Genomic DNA, 16,248 nt, shown 5'->3' with positions numbered 1-16,248 from the left:
CTTCACAGAACACAGCTTGTTTTTTTACTAAACCTTCCAGTCACTCTTCATCACTCACACCCAATTCAGTTGTAAGAAAACACAGCACCACACAGTTTCCAGGCACACAAAGGCATCAAAGGCAATGGACACTTGGCTGTATTATTCCCCTCCAAAAAACAGGATGTATATGAAAGGCTGGTTATCAAGAAAAGGTATACATATCTGAATTCAAGAAAAATGAACAAACACAATAGTTTGTGCCAGTAGCCCGTCCAAAGATGAGATATGAACAAGCTTGGAGAGAGCCTAGGGAAGTTATTTTACTGGTAGGAAGGTATTAAACTTGCAATATATTCACACTTCTGCCTGAGTTCATGCCATTCATGGGAAAATGCTGGCTATTTTATGAGATGCAAATTCAGAGCTGTTTGTTCAAGGAGACTTGGATTAGGACAGACAACTCCATGATGTATAAATCAGCCCACCCTTGCAAATAAATTACATCAAGTTTAATTACAGTCCTTTACTGGACTTGTGGCTATGCACTTAGATGCACTTAGAAATATCAGCTTATAAATATGAAGATGGCACAGGGTACAACAGAGATGACTGCTCTGCCACCAAGAGCTCTCTCACTATGGCCCCAGCGCACCTTTTGCAAAGGAGAGACCAACAGCTGCATCCCTCAGACATCACTGTCATCTCAAGTTCACACAGTGACATGATCCATTTTGGCACCACTGTTTCAGCTGCAAAGGCTGGAGCTCACAGGATACTTTTACACTTCATCAAAGCAGACCCTTGCCACCTTTCCCACCAGAACTGCCTTCTCCCAAAAGAGCCATTTTCTCATGTTTCTTCACTCAAGGTAGATTTGCCTGAGTGTTTTACAGCCAACAGCTCTGTTAGGTCAGAGGTATTTTATTCCTTTTATTATTAGCCTCAGTCAATCACAGTTGTTTAAGCCCTGGTCTTGCAGGTTTGTAAAAGTTTGTGGAGTGAAGCCACAACCTTCTGGTTTCCTCTACAATTGCAAGGAGGTCTGAAGTGCCAGGTTAACCCTTCAGAATCATTCCAGAGAGCCATTTCCAGCTGTTATGTGCCCTGGCGTTGGGAGCAGAGCCTGGGGAGCCAAGGGTCTTGCAGAGCTCTCCCTGGTTCTGCCATGGGATCCTACAAGAATCTTCAGACAGTTTTTCCAAAGAGAAGGCATTTGTCTCAGAGATGCTCTGTCTAACATCAGCGTCTACTAAGTGCTTTGAGACTGTGGGAGCAGAAGTGTCTTAAAAACAGAAAGAACAAGAGTACAGGCATCTCCTGGAGTGAAAGACAGCCCTATGGATGGGTTGGAGTCCATGATGGGAATATTTCCCTGGGGTAGGACAGATTTGCATTTTGCCATGACTCATTCCTCGGGCTTAAAGACAGCAACAGACAGCGGAGCTGTCTTGCTTGATACAGAGCAGCGCATATTCAAGCCTTGGGCAGGATATGAACTGAAGAGCTCACTCAGCATCATCCACATCTGCATGGTCATTCCAGCTGTGGGGGGAGCAGCAGTGACCATGGCCACATTGCTGGATGCAGAAACTCATCCACTGTGCCCTTATATGCCCCTGAGCTGGCCTGCACAGGTCAGACATGCACATGTCTGTGTGTGTGCACATCAGGGGGTGGATCTCAGCCCCCCGTGGATCAAAGCTCTGCTGACAGCTTCAGCCAGCTGCTAAACTTCGCTTTTGCAAACTATTCATACCCAAAAGCCAGAAACACAATGATCAAACAACTGTGTTGGAGCAGAGCTAGAAAACATGTAGCTCAGCAGGAAGCATTGATTTTGGATATCGGGATGGAGAAGTCAGATACTCTCCCTCTGCTGCCAATGACAACTGGGGGAGGAAGGACACAAAAGCTGTGTGCTTCAAGGCAGCCAAGAGGGGATGTCAGGCTTCTTCCCCTTCCACTCTCCCTGCTGATAACAGGGGCTGAATCACTGTCTCATTCAGAACTCAAAAGCTTCATCATGCACCCTGGAAACAAAACAACAGGTGGGGAGGGAGGTCTATTAGAGGCTATTTGCAGTAAAACAAATCACAAGTCAGGCAGGTGAGAATTTTTGTATCAAACCACCTGCCACAAGCTAGCACAAAGCAGACAACAAATGTGAGGCAGCCCAACCTCCCTGAAAAGAGGGTGATGCCATACTCCTCCCTGGTAGTACTCACACTTGCTGGGCACGCCAGAAGCAGCTCCTCCACAGCAGCCCAGAGGGACAAAACCAGTTCGGATCATGTGCTTGTACAATATCAGCTTCAGATCCACAGGTTTTGCAGAGTTTCTGAACATCCAGCTCAGATCCAGGCTGCTAAGCCTGATCCCTCTATCCCCACAGCTCACCTTTTTGGCAAAGAGCAAAAACTGCAGCTCAAAGAAGGGCAGCCCAGCCTCAGCCAGAAGCCCAGCCTGGTAAAGGGAATGAAAAAGGCTCTAATGTCTTGGGCTACAACTACAGCAGAACCTTTGAAGAGCAGAGAATAAGATACCTTGAACGATGGAGCAAACAGCTCTGTAAAATAGTGAGAAACAAAAAGTGAAAAGAAAATATAAAACTGCCTTTTTCACTTCAATGCAAACCTAGTGCACTTATCACTTCAAGATGGGGAGGAAAGACAGCATTTTCCTGCCAGCTAGGAAGAGCAGTATGGTTTAGGAAAGAATGAAATGCACAGCAGAGATTTAATCCCCAAATCAAATCCAGGCTGCAAATGCAGAGAGGATTGCTCCCAGCCTCCAGAAAGCGGCAGCCAGGAGAGCGTGAATGCTGCTGGGTGGGCAGCGTGAGGGTGAGCAGCCTGTGTGACACATCAGAGCCAGGCAAGGCTGCACTGCCAGTCACTGCTTTTCCTCCAGGCTTGGCAAGAGGATAAAGCAAAACCAGGCAGATTTCAGCACATCTCCCTTGTCCCCTGGGACAGCAGGCTTTGTTGTTGCATGATTTATAAAAGGAGTTTGGTGCTTTGCAATGCAAGCCAAGTTTGTCTGCAATAGAGGATAAAAAAAACAGTAACACCATCACCTTAATTTTCAAACTATGTTTGGAAACAAACAAATAAACAAAAGGCATGACAGGCTTTTGAAATCTCTCCTAACCTGCATCTAGACAGCTCTTTTTCCTGTGCCAGTCCCTTGTCCCTGTCCTCCCACAGACACAAGGAGCAGGCACCCTGTTCCACCTTGCCTCTGCATTGGCTGACTGGAGAGGCTATGACATAGAGACTGGTCAGCACAGCAAGGACTTGCGTTTCATTTTGCAGACACCTTCTGTGCCACACGTGTCTACAACTCCTCCATGAGCTGTTTTTCTGGTCTGGTTTGGAGACACCAAACCTTCAGCATATGCTGATGGGGCCATCAGAGACTTCTCCCAAGAAAGGGTCTGCAGCAGGCACTGGGTACTGCCACGTTGCTGCACCTCTGGCACCCACAGGCAGAATGAACCACAGTGGTGATCACCGGTGGGAAGAGAAATGAGCACAGGGGCATTAAGTGCCAGCCTAATGAAACCAGCTCTCCTTTTCAACCCTCAACAGATCAAGCCATGCTAGGACTTGACCTGTTTAGTAAAAAAAGTCTTGCCAGAAGACACCTGCATTGTAGTGCACAGGCACTCAAGCAGACTCTAAATCCAACCGGCAAGGATATTGGGAGCAGCTGAACTACAGGGCTGAGGCTCCACCACTGGAGGAGTCACTGCTCCCAGTGTCCTCAGGGCTGATACAGAGCAGTTAATGCTGCTCCTCCCTTCTGCACTTTTCCCAGCATTACAGAGCCAAAAGCAGGAGGGATTAACTGCAGCACCTACCTGCTCCTCAACCAGAGCCCTCTCTCTGTGGTTCAAAGTCTTGCCTTTAAGGCAAATTTATATAGCTGGGCTCTGCTACAATGAAATCAGTCAGAAAACATTTTGCAGGGGCCACTTACTTAGACCTTCCCCCTTTCTGCACCTATATAAAAGGTTCACCTTTCAAAGAGAAATTAAAAAAAAAAAAGAAAAGGTAATGGGAATGGCACTCTCACACAGACACACACTCCCTTCCTCCTCCTCCCAGACCAGCCGCAGCCTGGTGCCAAGACGTTCACCTGGGGTGCGAGGGAGGCCGCGGTCAGCCGACGAGTGCAGAAATGGCAGTGACAGTAAACCATGCCCAGTGAAGAATGGGAGATATTACAAGGATGATAGTAAATATCTAAATGAGCCTCTGAGGAGAGAAAACAAACCAAACCATGAAATGTTCAGCAGCAGCAGCACCATCAGCATCCAAGGGCAAGGTCTCTAACCTCTCTGCCGGGCTGTCAGGCTCAATAAAACGGACGAGAGGTGGGGAAGACAGGGTTTCAGTAGCAAAGATGCCTCCCTGGAGCTGAAGTCCGAAGCCATTCAAAGGGTCTCCCCTGAGGACCACCTCTGTCGTCTCTGTGTGGACTATCTGCCCGCCAGGACCCACTGTGCTGGAGGCCAGCGACACTGAGAGGAGGAGAGAGGCAGAAGGTCAGGGCAGCCATGGTCAGCATAACAGCCCTTGGTTCAGTGGTGGTGGGGACAGTGACCAAGGATGAGGGAGGCACTGGCAGGGCTGAGACAAGCAGTTCTACCCCAGCTAATAGTTGACAACAAGGACAGCAAGGCAAGCATGCACACCCTGTCCAACCCAGCCCCAGCACAAAACTGGTCTTACGTGAGCTCTTGTGCTCCTTCTTCTTCTGCCTCCTCCTCAGCATGGTGGTGCGGGGGCTCATGGGGTGGGAGCTGCGAGGTAGCGTGTTGGAGTTCTGGCACGGGAATCCCTGCGCGGTCATGGTGGGAGACGAGAAGTTGGCAGCCACCAGAGCTGGGGAAACACAGAGCGTGTTAGGGATGTACACAGTCAGTTCACTCACTGACAGTGTCACCAAACACCTCACGGGTTTGGAGCAGCTCCTCCTTTCCAGCTCCAGGGATCAAGACCCAAGAAATGTTTGCTTCCCACAGTTTGGACACAGTGCAATGTCTCCTCTTCCCTGTCTTACTGCCACAAGACAAGAAACCTGGGGCAGCACAGACCCCACTCCTGACAAGAAGTGCATCTACAGATTTTGAAGTAGCCATAATCCTGCTGTTAACAAGCTGTGTGGCACTAGGGCTGAGCTGGATGTGTTGCTATATCACATTCCTACACAAGACCAGAGATACACTTCCCTGTCCCAAATGTCCAACAAATGAGTTGTTCCAGCAACTCATTTTTGCTGTATGAAACCAGGCACAGGTTAGAGGATGGGTGCATGGCTCTGCCCAGCATACTGCCCTTGTCCCAGTTACCAGATCTGTGTCTGTTGGGCTGCAGATACTGATTTTGTACCTCAGCACTGGCCTGTGGAAACAGAACCAGATGACTGAGGAGGAAGCAAGTGACAAGACACGCTATGGACCTGAATATTAAGGAAATGCAGGGGCACAACAAGGAACACATGCAGGATGAGGGCAAAGCCGTGCACTGAGGTTACATTTGCAGTAATCCTGTCCAGATGTCTGGTTCCAAGTGGGTGTCTTGCAGTGTCCAGGGTGGTGGGTGTGACAGTAGTTGACACAAGGGTCCCAGCAGTGGTGATGGTCACTCTTCTGCACCTTGACTGATGGCATCCAGGGGAGCAGAAATCACCACAGGCAGGTAGGAGAAATGAGAGAAAGAAAAGGCAAAAACCATAAGCCAAGAGACTGTAGAAAAGAGCCTTATACAGACTGAACAAGTCAGGACCCAATCACAGTGTGTCAAGCACCAGCAGCAAAAACGCAACCCTGTGTAACCTCGTGACACTTGATGCAAAGTGGCAGAAATCCACCCCTTTCCCCTAAAAAACTCCACATCCTGTGCCAGCAGCCTGACTCAGCCACGCTGGCAGCACACACATGTCATTACCATTTGCAGTCTGTTGTGTGACGTGCAGAGGTTCCATCCAGCCAAGAGTTTCCTGCAGAGGCCATCAGCACTCTCCAGCAGCACTAGGGAAGGCTCCTTGTGCTGTCTCCCACCTTGCTGCCAGAGCTGCCCTCCCTGTGACAAGGCTCAACGCCTTCCCCACGTGCCAAGGGCTGCTGTGAGCACTTCGCTTGGCTTCAGCATTTGGTTTTTTAGCAGCTGCTCTTGCACAGGAATGCAAACATGGATAAAGACAGGAGCAGCAGAGAGCCACCTCCAGCTCACCACAGCAAAAGGGGGTTTATACACCACTGCTTAAAGCCAATTAAGGAGGGCTACCAGCACAGGAAAATATGGCAGTGTTGTGGCAATGCTGTGGCAAAGAGCAAACGAAAGCAAAGTACCAACATGGTAGAGCCTGTTCAAGGGCACATCACTGTTTTAACTTCAACCCCAACCCCAGCACATGCTGGCAGAATGAATCTGTTGCAGTGTGACATCCATCATCTGGAAGCCCCCTGTCCAGGAATTGCAGCTTTATGACACCAAGTCACGATGCCACAAGTCTCTTCTGAAGTGCCTCCAACAATCCCCAGGCACAGGTCCCTTGCTTGTTCTCACTGACACTCCTTTTGCCAACGGCAAAGGGTCAGTTTGGTTTTCCTTGCCCAGCACCAGGTGTTCTGTCCCAAATCTCTGCACCATCCTGCCTGGATCTGTTTTCTTCCGAGAGGAATTTCTGACTAACAAGTAAGATTTCAAGCTGTTTTATTGAGCTAAGCATGGAGAGCATCCCACAGCAGAGCATCACCACAGCCACACGTTATCCCAGGGTCCTGAACCTCGCAACCACTGGCACTGACTGGCAAGCACCTTCCTCAGGTGACATCTCCTCCTGGCTCTGGGTCCTTTGAGCAGGCAGAAATGCTACCAGCACTGGCACTACCAGAACCTTCTGAGGGTGCAAACCTGGGAGAGGGACTTATTTTATTTAGTGAGTCCACCCAGAGACCTCCTCTAAAGGTCATCTGTTAGTGCCTTGAACAGAAGAAATCCATTTTCTGTGTGTGCATCACAGGCATTAAACCATTTAGGTCAGATTTTCCAGCCAATACAGTGATTATATTTAGTCTTTGGTAAAAATTCAGTGAGTATAGCACTCAGTCTATCAAGCTTTTTAAAATATACTTCCAGCTCTGGGGTTTATATTTTGTGTATTTTCAAAAGTAAATTCAGAGCCAGGCAGCTTTTAAAAACAACAATCAAATTAGCTATATCTAAACAAAAAGAAAAATTCTTAATAAAATTAAACACTTTGAACATGAGGGACAGAGCTTATGGGCATATATACAAAATAATTTAATCCACTTATAACAACTAAAACTCTCCCATTTGTCTATTAATTCTAAGCTTACATCTGACAACAGAAAAAAATGTACCTTTGAAACTCAGCTGTCAGCAAATTGGGGGACAGAAGGCATTTTGGACAATTCTGTGCAAAAAAACCCCTACAACAGCCTTCCCCAATCTTTCACACATCATCCCTGCCTGAGGAAACCCATCCATCCCAGCACTGCTCCTGGGCACCATCTGCTCCCATTGATCCTATGAGCAGGGCATAATCCTCCCACAATCTCTCCAAGTGCCCCCAGAACCACAGGGAAAGTCAACTCAGTTTGACAAATCCCATGCTTCAGCATTAGGCCATATTTTTGCATGGCCACTGCAGCTTCAGATCCCTCTCCATCTCTCCCAACCAGATGCTGATTGCACAAGAAGCCACTTTTTAAAAAATGTAATGACGAACACCATGCAAGCACAGGCTGAAAGGACTCAGTAATGCAAGTGCTGAACAGGGATGGATCTGCATCACCTCCTCTCCTCAGCTTCTTTCCCTGGGCTCTACTTTCTTCCCACCCACAAGAGTTTGTTTTTGCAGGGCCCATGTTTCCTCACTATCCCTGTGGCTAAACTCAGAAAGAGCAGCTTGTGAAGCTGACACAGCCTCCTTCCCTATGATCCCTTATGTGTTAAAGAGTTTAATCAAAAGTGGGAACAATTGTTATATCCCTGAGTTTTCATAATCATGTGTTGCAATTATTGTCCTAAGTTTGTGTTCTGTATTTCTGCCACAGCAAATTGATCTGTGTATGGGGGTTTGGGTACACAGGCTCTGACCACACCAAGCTGTCCTTCCACAGAGCCTCCTTCTCCTGAGCTGCTGCTCAATGCACATATTCTGCAAGAAGATTAGGAACAGGGCACTAATGGAAGGAGGAGAATAGTTCATTTTAACAGCTATTGAAAAAGCATTATAGCTTTCCATTTTTTCTTGGGCACAAAGGTCAAGTCATCCATTCCCTTTGTTAAACTGCTTCAATTCTACACAAATTGGACTGGACATGTAAGAGATTTATTTCTAGACAGGGAGATGTTTTTAGGTTTTAGGTTTCACTGTATCAGTTTATTGAAGACAATACAGATATTTTCCTCTTTCTCCAAACCACCCTAGAAGAGAATGGAAAAGCAGCTGTGCCCAGGGCAACTGTGCATCAATACTATTAAAATGCATGTCCCTGAGAGACAAGTGATTGAAAATGGTGGAAAAAGGGACTGGTACTGAACAGTTACACGCCAAACACCTGAATTACAAGACTGCCAGTACAGGCTGTTAGAAAACTGCAGGCAAGAGCTGCAACAAATATGCTAATACTGAGCCCATGGTGATAATGAAATGTATAGGAGAGCCTGAGACAGCTTCTCATGTGGAGGGAGAAACTAAAGGTGGGCAACAAGAATGTTCACCAGGGTGAATTCTTAATGACATTTACAGGCATTTTGGGCTGGAGCTTACTGGAGCCTGAATTTACTTCATCAGTATTTCTTTTGTAGGAATGGTAGAAACCAGTAGCTACAGATGGATTCACTCTACCCCTGGCCGCCCAGACACAGCTGCTTCTCAAGCAGGCTGGTCTAAAAGACAAACATTTATATTCCAGTTTTTGAAGTCCATCAGGATCCTGTCCAGCCACTGAACATGTCCTTTACAAAGGCTTACCAGGCATCAGCAAATAAAAACTGAGCTTGGAAATACATTTGCCAGCAACAAGGTTGTTTTCCTCCCTCTCCATTAAAATCTCTTATCTGAGGTACTAAGGAAGTGGCTTGCACAGCACTCAGCACTGCAAAACCCTGGGATTCCCATCTCCAATTTCCCCATTCAAGCACAGATGTTCAGATGTTGCCTCTTTTTCCTATTCACATCCTTGAAGAACGTCATCTAATCACATACATTTCATCAAAACATCATTTTTTTTCCCCCCTGCAGATGTCTCCCTTTGGAATCTGTTGCCAGCGCTCAAAAGCAAGAACCCCTGGTAGGGACCTGAAGTGAGTTTTGAGGGTGCCCAACAGTGCTGGCACAGAAAACACACCTGTTTCTGGAGGCTTCAAAGGCAGCCTGCTTTGGTGAACAGGTAATATCTCTAGCTTGACATTTTCTGAAGTGGCAGCTAAAAGCTGTGTTGCCTCTAACAAGGAGCAGTGCTCTGTGCTCGTGCCATCGATGGAGAGAATGTGGTCACCAACGTGCAACGCGCCACATCTGCAAAGGAAACAGCAGGAGAGGTAATTACACACAGGGCCAAAATCCACGCCCTTGCAGTCAGCAGCACACACACAAAATTCAGCTGTGAATTATTGTGCAAATTCTTGTTAATTTCTTTTCACATACTATTATTTTTAATTCCAATTTGAACCTTAGGTTCAAGCGTTACCCAAAATACCAATTAAGATGGTTTGTGTTTGAGTCAGTGCTATTGGCGGCTTGGCAAAAAATCTTCTAAGTTTGTAAGAATGCCCCCTCATAGCCAGTCTGGAGGGCTGAGGGCTCACCCAGCAGTGTGGTTAAGTCCTGGGAGCCAGCAGCTTGTCTGTGCACCCCCAGGTAAAGGGGATCCTGCCTTGTCCGTGAGGAAAATGCTCCAGCCAGAAGTTTCCGTAATAGGCTTTAGCCATTTCACAGCTCCAGGGCAGTCAGACCTCAAGTTTTGAAAGCAGAGCTCAGCTTTCACATGCACTGAGTTCACTCCTGGTGAGGAGTGTCCACTGCTGGTGGGTCAGATATTTTTAGCACAAACAGTGCTCAGACCATGTGGACATGGACATTTCAAGGCAAGACTGGGAAGAATGGCATTGAACTAACAAGGGACAAAGAAGTAGTGCAAAAAGGAAAAGCAGAGCTGAGAGCAGCCTGTTCAAATCTGTACCTGTCCACCACACTGGCCGGCTTGATCTTGTCAATGACAATGACCTGCTTGTTCCGGTGCATGGCTGTGGTCAGTGTGATTCCCAGCGTAGACCCTGGAGTCTTTGCTATTTCAACTAGTAAAGGACCAGAAGCATTTGCTACAGTATCTGCAAAACAAGAGAGCACCTGAAGACACTTCTCATACAGCCTTTTCTATTTCTAAATGCAAGAGCTGACTTGCCATGTGTGGCAGCACTTGCCATGTGTAGCTTGGACATTCTACAGTCCATGTCACATGGTGACTTAACAAAGAGCAACACTCAATGAGCAAAATTGCCTCTGCATGAAATCTACATGATAATGAAGAGTATTACAACAATTCAGCCACGGAAAGAACTCTCTTTACTTTGGGTTAAATAGGAATATTGAGGAATAGATTGCTCAAAGGCTCTGCAACGGTCACATCAACAGTTATTATAAGCACGAAAAAGGAAGATCATAAGGACATCACTGTTATAGCCTTCTTCCCAAACAAACCAAAAAAAAAAGGCACAAGGATACAGGATCCCACTTTCTGAAGCACGCAGAAGTCTTGTGGCTGATGACAAGCCAGTCAACTCCTCTGTTCTTCAGCACCAGCTTCAAAATAACACCTCAACTCCTCATTTGAGTTCCTCCAGTGTGACAGTGGGAGCAGACACACCCCTGCTCACAACAGCCTCCTCTCCCTTCAGACAATGCAGGGGCAACTCACGTTTAAAAGATGCATTTCTGCAATAAGCTTAATAGATGCTGTAAGTGAGACTATGAAACTCCTACGAAATTGCACCTGTAAGCATAAGCCTGTACCAAACCTATCCATCTCTTCTGAGCAAGGGGGAGGAAAAAGAAAGCCTGTGTTTCTGGCTGATTAGACAGACATTCCCTTCAGCTCTGTTACACACATTTGCTTCCAGATTACCTAAAGCCATCACAAAGAGGTGGGATTCATAAATGTGTTATCACCATCAGACACCCAATAACCAGCATCCCCCCATGTGTAGTTGACACCCCCACAAAAGCACTCATAAACACCCAGCCATCCACTTTGAAGGAAAGGCCAGCAGAGCCCTCTGAGCACCTGATGCCTCCTCAGCCCTTAATTACTCATAGTAAGGCTTTTCCCTTCCAAAGATATGCTCCACTAAATATGCTGATGCTACTTGGCTCCAAACCTGATGCATGGCTCATCCTTGCTCTCTGATAAACAGGAGCATTAATGCAGATCTGGGAAGCTAAGCTGCAGCAAGGTCTTTTCTGAGATTTGTTGGAGATGCTGAGTCTCTGGAGACAGAAATTTACCTTGGAAATTCCCCTTGGGGATCAGCCAAGGAATGTGCAGGCTCTGGTCTACTCACAGTGCCCTTTTTCACAGGGAAGGAAGCAGGAGGAATGAGCCACATTAAAGGTTATGCAGGCTTCATATAAAACACTGTTTATTCTCTGATGAAAAGGACCACTGGGGAAATTTGCAGGCCCTGGTAAAAAGCACAGTCCCAGTTTAATCAAAAGATACACAAAGCACCCAGCTAAAGCCTGCGGAAGGTGCACTTAAGCCTTTGTTAGCAAAGGAAGCACCAAGAGACTGAGGATCTCTTCCAACAGCAAACACCAGATATATGTTACTGCTGCAACCTGTGTATGTCTAGCACACATCCTCTGAAGAGGGGCATGGATCTACATCCCTCCAGCTGAAGGGAAGAAGGTACGGAAAATAAAATCATGAGAAGAACTTGCTGTATCATCAGAACTTCCTTTGCAAGGAAGATACCTACTCCTCTCCAGTCTACCAAGCATCCAAGCTTCTCAGCTTTGCCAGGTGTTTCCAGGGAGGTCTCAGCATGATGGTGAGAAGAAAGAGCCTCAGGACCTCAGGACTGAGGTTATCAATAAGACTGTAGGAAACCACAGTCCCACCTCCAGCCCATGGTCACTCCTCCTGCCACACACAGCACGGGCAACCTCGCCATCCCTTTTAATTCTCATCTCCAGTGGCGCAGACAAGAATTGCTCCAAATCCATTTTATAGAGGCATTTATTGAGGAAATACCAGCCAAGCCTCTATTAATTATTCTAGGGGAAGATTTGGCTCAAAGGAAAGGTCAGGAGTCAGCAACCCAGCAATATTTGTGAGGTGTGATTAACATGGAGCTATTACACCCAAGCTAATTTAAAAATAAACACAGAGGGGACAGAGCAGGCCACGCAGTAACTTTACTGTAAGAAGTCAACTGGCATTGCTGCACTGGCACCATGAGGTGTTTCTGCACCCTCATGCACAGCTACAACCTCTTCAGGCTCTAGCTCCTGCCACTGCTCAGCAGACACTGAAGAGTCACCCATTTGTAGGACACTACCAGCCCTCCACTCCATCAACCAGAGAGCTCCACAGGCTTGAAAAACTTCAGCCTAAAACTGAATGGGTGGAGAGGCAGCCAGGGGAAGGGAGAGGAGGAAAAGGACACAGCAAATTGCTTTGAGCATCTGTCATCTCTGGCAGACACCTTCCCTCCTTCATGAGTCAACCCTAAAGTCTTGTAGACCAGATCCTTGGTTCATGGCACACAGAGATTATTTACAAAGTAACTAACTGTTCAAATACCATTTTATGGCTGATCAGCTTATTTGTGGTGATTTTTTTCTCAATTCTCCCCCCTTTTCAAAATGCCCACAAGACAGAGTGCAGCCATGGGAAAGCATCTGTTCATTGCAAGTTTATCTGGCATCAGCAAAGGGCAAAGATTTTCTGAATGCCCTAGGGAGGTGCATGCCCAGTTGGCACTTCTTTTCAATGGAAATAGCAGATTAATTCCTTCAGTGGCCTTGAGGCATCTCAGCCAACCTGACAAAAAGCCTGCTGTGGTTCCATCCTACACCAGCCTCCCTGGTGAAATCCCAACAGCCAGGGGATGCTCGGTGGGGATGGCAGGCAGCTGCCACATCCCTCACACCAAGAGCAGGGCTGGCCCCATGCAGATCATCCTCAGCGCACAATTTTGGCTGGAAAACCACAGAGCCAGCTGGGGAATGCCATGATTCAACACTCCCCCGCAGCAACCTTGGTCTCTCACCAATGATAGATGCAGAAAAACAACTTTCCCTCCTCAAGGGTCAGCCCACACCAACCCAGCACAGCTGCAGCAGAGAGTGAGCACCATGTAAAAACCTCTGTTTTCCCTGAGGATGAACAAGACAAGCATCACTTCATGCTGGTGTCCCCAGCCCCCTCACCAGGTTTTCAAAATGGGACTTAAGAGTGCTTCCTTTAGGCTGAAAATATCCCCAGACCACTTTCAACACCTGCTCTTCCCTTCCCTCATCATCTTCCGGGGGCTGGTAATGAGAATGGTTGTAACAATTGTGAGCTGGGGACGATGTACTCATCTCCCACTGCACTTATTAGCTGCTGCCTGGCAAAACTGTCTGCAAAGATTGTTGTAAGCTACACATTCTGTATCATCTTGCCTTAAAATAAAGCAGGACAAATATATTCCTTTACAGGCGTCTGGGAGAGCACTCTCTAGGCAGAAATTATCTAAGAAAGGAGAAGGTTTTACATCTTTGGGAAGTATCTAGTTCTGGTCCATAGGTTAGCAACACAAGATGGAGAGTCACTGCATAAAACCCTGCTGCCCCTCCTTGTTCCTTCAAGCTTTAGGTGGGAGAGCTACTCAAGAAACACTAAGACACCAAAACACCTTCATGGCTATTTTTCCACCAAGTCAGGTTTTAAAACAACAAGCTTTCTGCAGCATAGACACCAGTGACTGCATAAACAATAAACCCCTCAGAAGAGCCATTTCCCATGCACAATTAATTTTTTACTATTGCTCAGACTTGACAGCTCCATGAAAAATCCCTCCTTACCTCCACCTGTCCCCCCCTGGAGCAGCCTGCAAAGAGAGGAATGGACATCCCTTACTGACCACGCCAGAGCTACCCCAAAAAAATCATAGCAAGATAGAAAAGAGGTTTTGAGTAGCTTTTGTTTCCTATTGTTTAAGTGTTTCCTCTTTATCATGAAGAGCAGCTACTGTGGTGCAGCAGAAGCCAGGCAGCGTGCAGCAACTGCTGAGGCATCAGCTTTCCCTTCCAGCTCTTCCATGGAGAACGTGCCTGTGTGGCACACACTGCCCAGCCCCTGGCAGCCACCTCCCCCAGGGGAGAGCCACTGTGTCCATGCTTGTGGAGCTTCTACCAAAAGGAAGGGGAAAGCCTGTGGTGAGGAGACTCAACAGGAAGCAGAGAGCCCTCAGGGCTGTCACAAGGAGCTCCCTTAGGCTGGTGCACATTGCATGGAGTGAGTTCTGTTGTTCTCAGCTCTTTTTCCTCAAGGCTGATGTGGTATCAAACTCCCCCAGCTTCAGATTCTTTTTATTTTTTTCCACACGGACAAATCAGAAAACAGCCTGATTTCACGGACTCTTATTCCTCATTGGATCCTAGGCTCAGGCATGTTGGACTGGCTTCTGAGATTTGTGGTAAAGACTCCAACCTAGTCCAGCTCATGGCTCCAGGGGAGGCAGAAACCCCTCTGGAGACGTATATGAAATATCACAATCTAATACACAGCTCAATGAGCTTCCAGAACCAACACAGCTTCAAACTCTGAGGTAACCTTAAACTCATTAACAACACTCCCTGCAGTAACAGCTGTGTGTCACAAAGCCAGCTCAAAACGACTTTACAGTAGCTAATAATAAACCCTTTCCCAGGGCTTGAAACTTAAAATCAAATGAAAAAAAAACAACAAACACCGCCAACCCACTATACCCTCAAACTTCATATCTACTGTGTAAAATGCTCTTCAGAAATACTCATCCTCTGCCCTCCAGTAAATTCTGTCTTATTTGGGGTCAAGCATTTGACCACCCCTCATTTATTTCAGAAGCAGTTCTGAAGTAACATTTCTAAGAAAGGGAATAGCTTCAAAATTAAGCAGGGTCAAAACTCAGAACCAAAGCCACAGCAAGTCTCTGCCTGCATGCAGCTCACTCCTCTGCAAGCATTTAATAGTGCTATTTGCAGTGCTGGCAGAGCGCTCCAGCCCCCTTTAACTCGGACTTCTCTTATGCCCTCTCTGCCTACATTAGAAAATCCCCTTTCACCCTCTCCTCTAAAGCCACTCATCACTCCTATCAAGACACATCACTGCATTAAGAGCATTTCAAATGCATTTAACTAAGCCAGCTTTGAACTTTACCCCCCACATCCATGCTGGCACCACATTGCTCAGCAATTTTTCCACTGAAACTGAATCCCAATTACTGTCTCTAGTCTCACATACTTTCCAGGCAGTCAGAGAAAAAAATGCCATCACAACCATTTTGTCCTTACCCATGATGGTCACATCATACTCGATCTGGAAAAGTGCCTCCTGGCTGCACTGCCGCAGGATGTTGAGGGCGTCAGCGTGGGTCATGCTGTGCAGAGGGATCCCATCCACGCTCAGCAGCCTGTCCCCAGTTTTCAAGGACCCTTCCCTGTAAGAAGCCACAGAAAATTCTTTTTTTTATGTACATGTATTTGTTTCTATTTAGATAAATAATCTATGTATCTTTATGTATCTATATTTCTACAGATAAATTAGCAGTATGAGATATCTACATTATCTATATGTAAATATATGTAAGCATGTATTATTTGCATGTACACACATGCATGTGTGTGATTATATATACACACACATATTAAGTAGTCGATTACTCTCATCCTGTAGGATGAAAGAACACTCCTTGGACAATAGTCTAGGTTATTTATAGTACCAGGCCCATCATATTAAATTATCAGCATGAGCGTAGATAGACTGGCTCCTGCTTTCTAACACAGCATCAGCAATTCAGCTGCATGGGGCTAATGAAGGGGCTGCCTCAGGAAGAGCAGTTTAAACTACAACATCTGCACTGGGTCAGCCTGTGGGCACAGTGCCCACCCTCCCCACAGCACAGGTGCCACACCACTGCTGGCATTCCACACCACCAGCACGAGAAGCCTCAGAGAGGCACCAGAAGGAGGACAGAAAGG

General features: G+C 46.8%; 1 protein-coding gene across 3 annotated transcripts in view; it reads right to left on the bottom strand.

Annotated features, from left to right (window-relative positions):
• GRIP2 (glutamate receptor interacting protein 2) overlaps nt 1-16,248 on the bottom strand; it is a 249,423-nt gene that overhangs the window by 34,464 nt on the left and 198,711 nt on the right. For all 3 annotated transcript variants that reach the window (XM_085072550.1, XM_085072551.1, XM_085072552.1), the window contains 6 exons: nt 15,562-15,707; nt 10,205-10,352; nt 9,371-9,540; nt 5,524-5,649; nt 4,719-4,871; nt 4,321-4,507 (listed from right to left, as the gene is read on the bottom strand). In XM_085072550.1, coding sequence (XP_084928676.1) covers nt 4,321-4,507; nt 4,719-4,871; nt 5,524-5,649; nt 9,371-9,540; nt 10,205-10,352; nt 15,562-15,707 — 930 coding nt within the window. The remainder of the gene's footprint in view (nt 1-4,320; nt 4,508-4,718; nt 4,872-5,523; nt 5,650-9,370; nt 9,541-10,204; nt 10,353-15,561; nt 15,708-16,248) is intronic.

The sequence above is a fragment of the Lichenostomus cassidix genome, chromosome 12, assembly GCF_008360975.1.
Source record: "Lichenostomus cassidix isolate B80296 chromosome 12, HeHo_3.0, whole genome shotgun sequence".
Classification (NCBI taxonomy): Eukaryota; Metazoa; Chordata; class Aves; order Passeriformes; family Meliphagidae; genus Lichenostomus; species Lichenostomus cassidix.
Note: the sequence above shows the minus strand (reverse complement) of the source record. Positions and strands in the feature narration are given on the sequence as shown.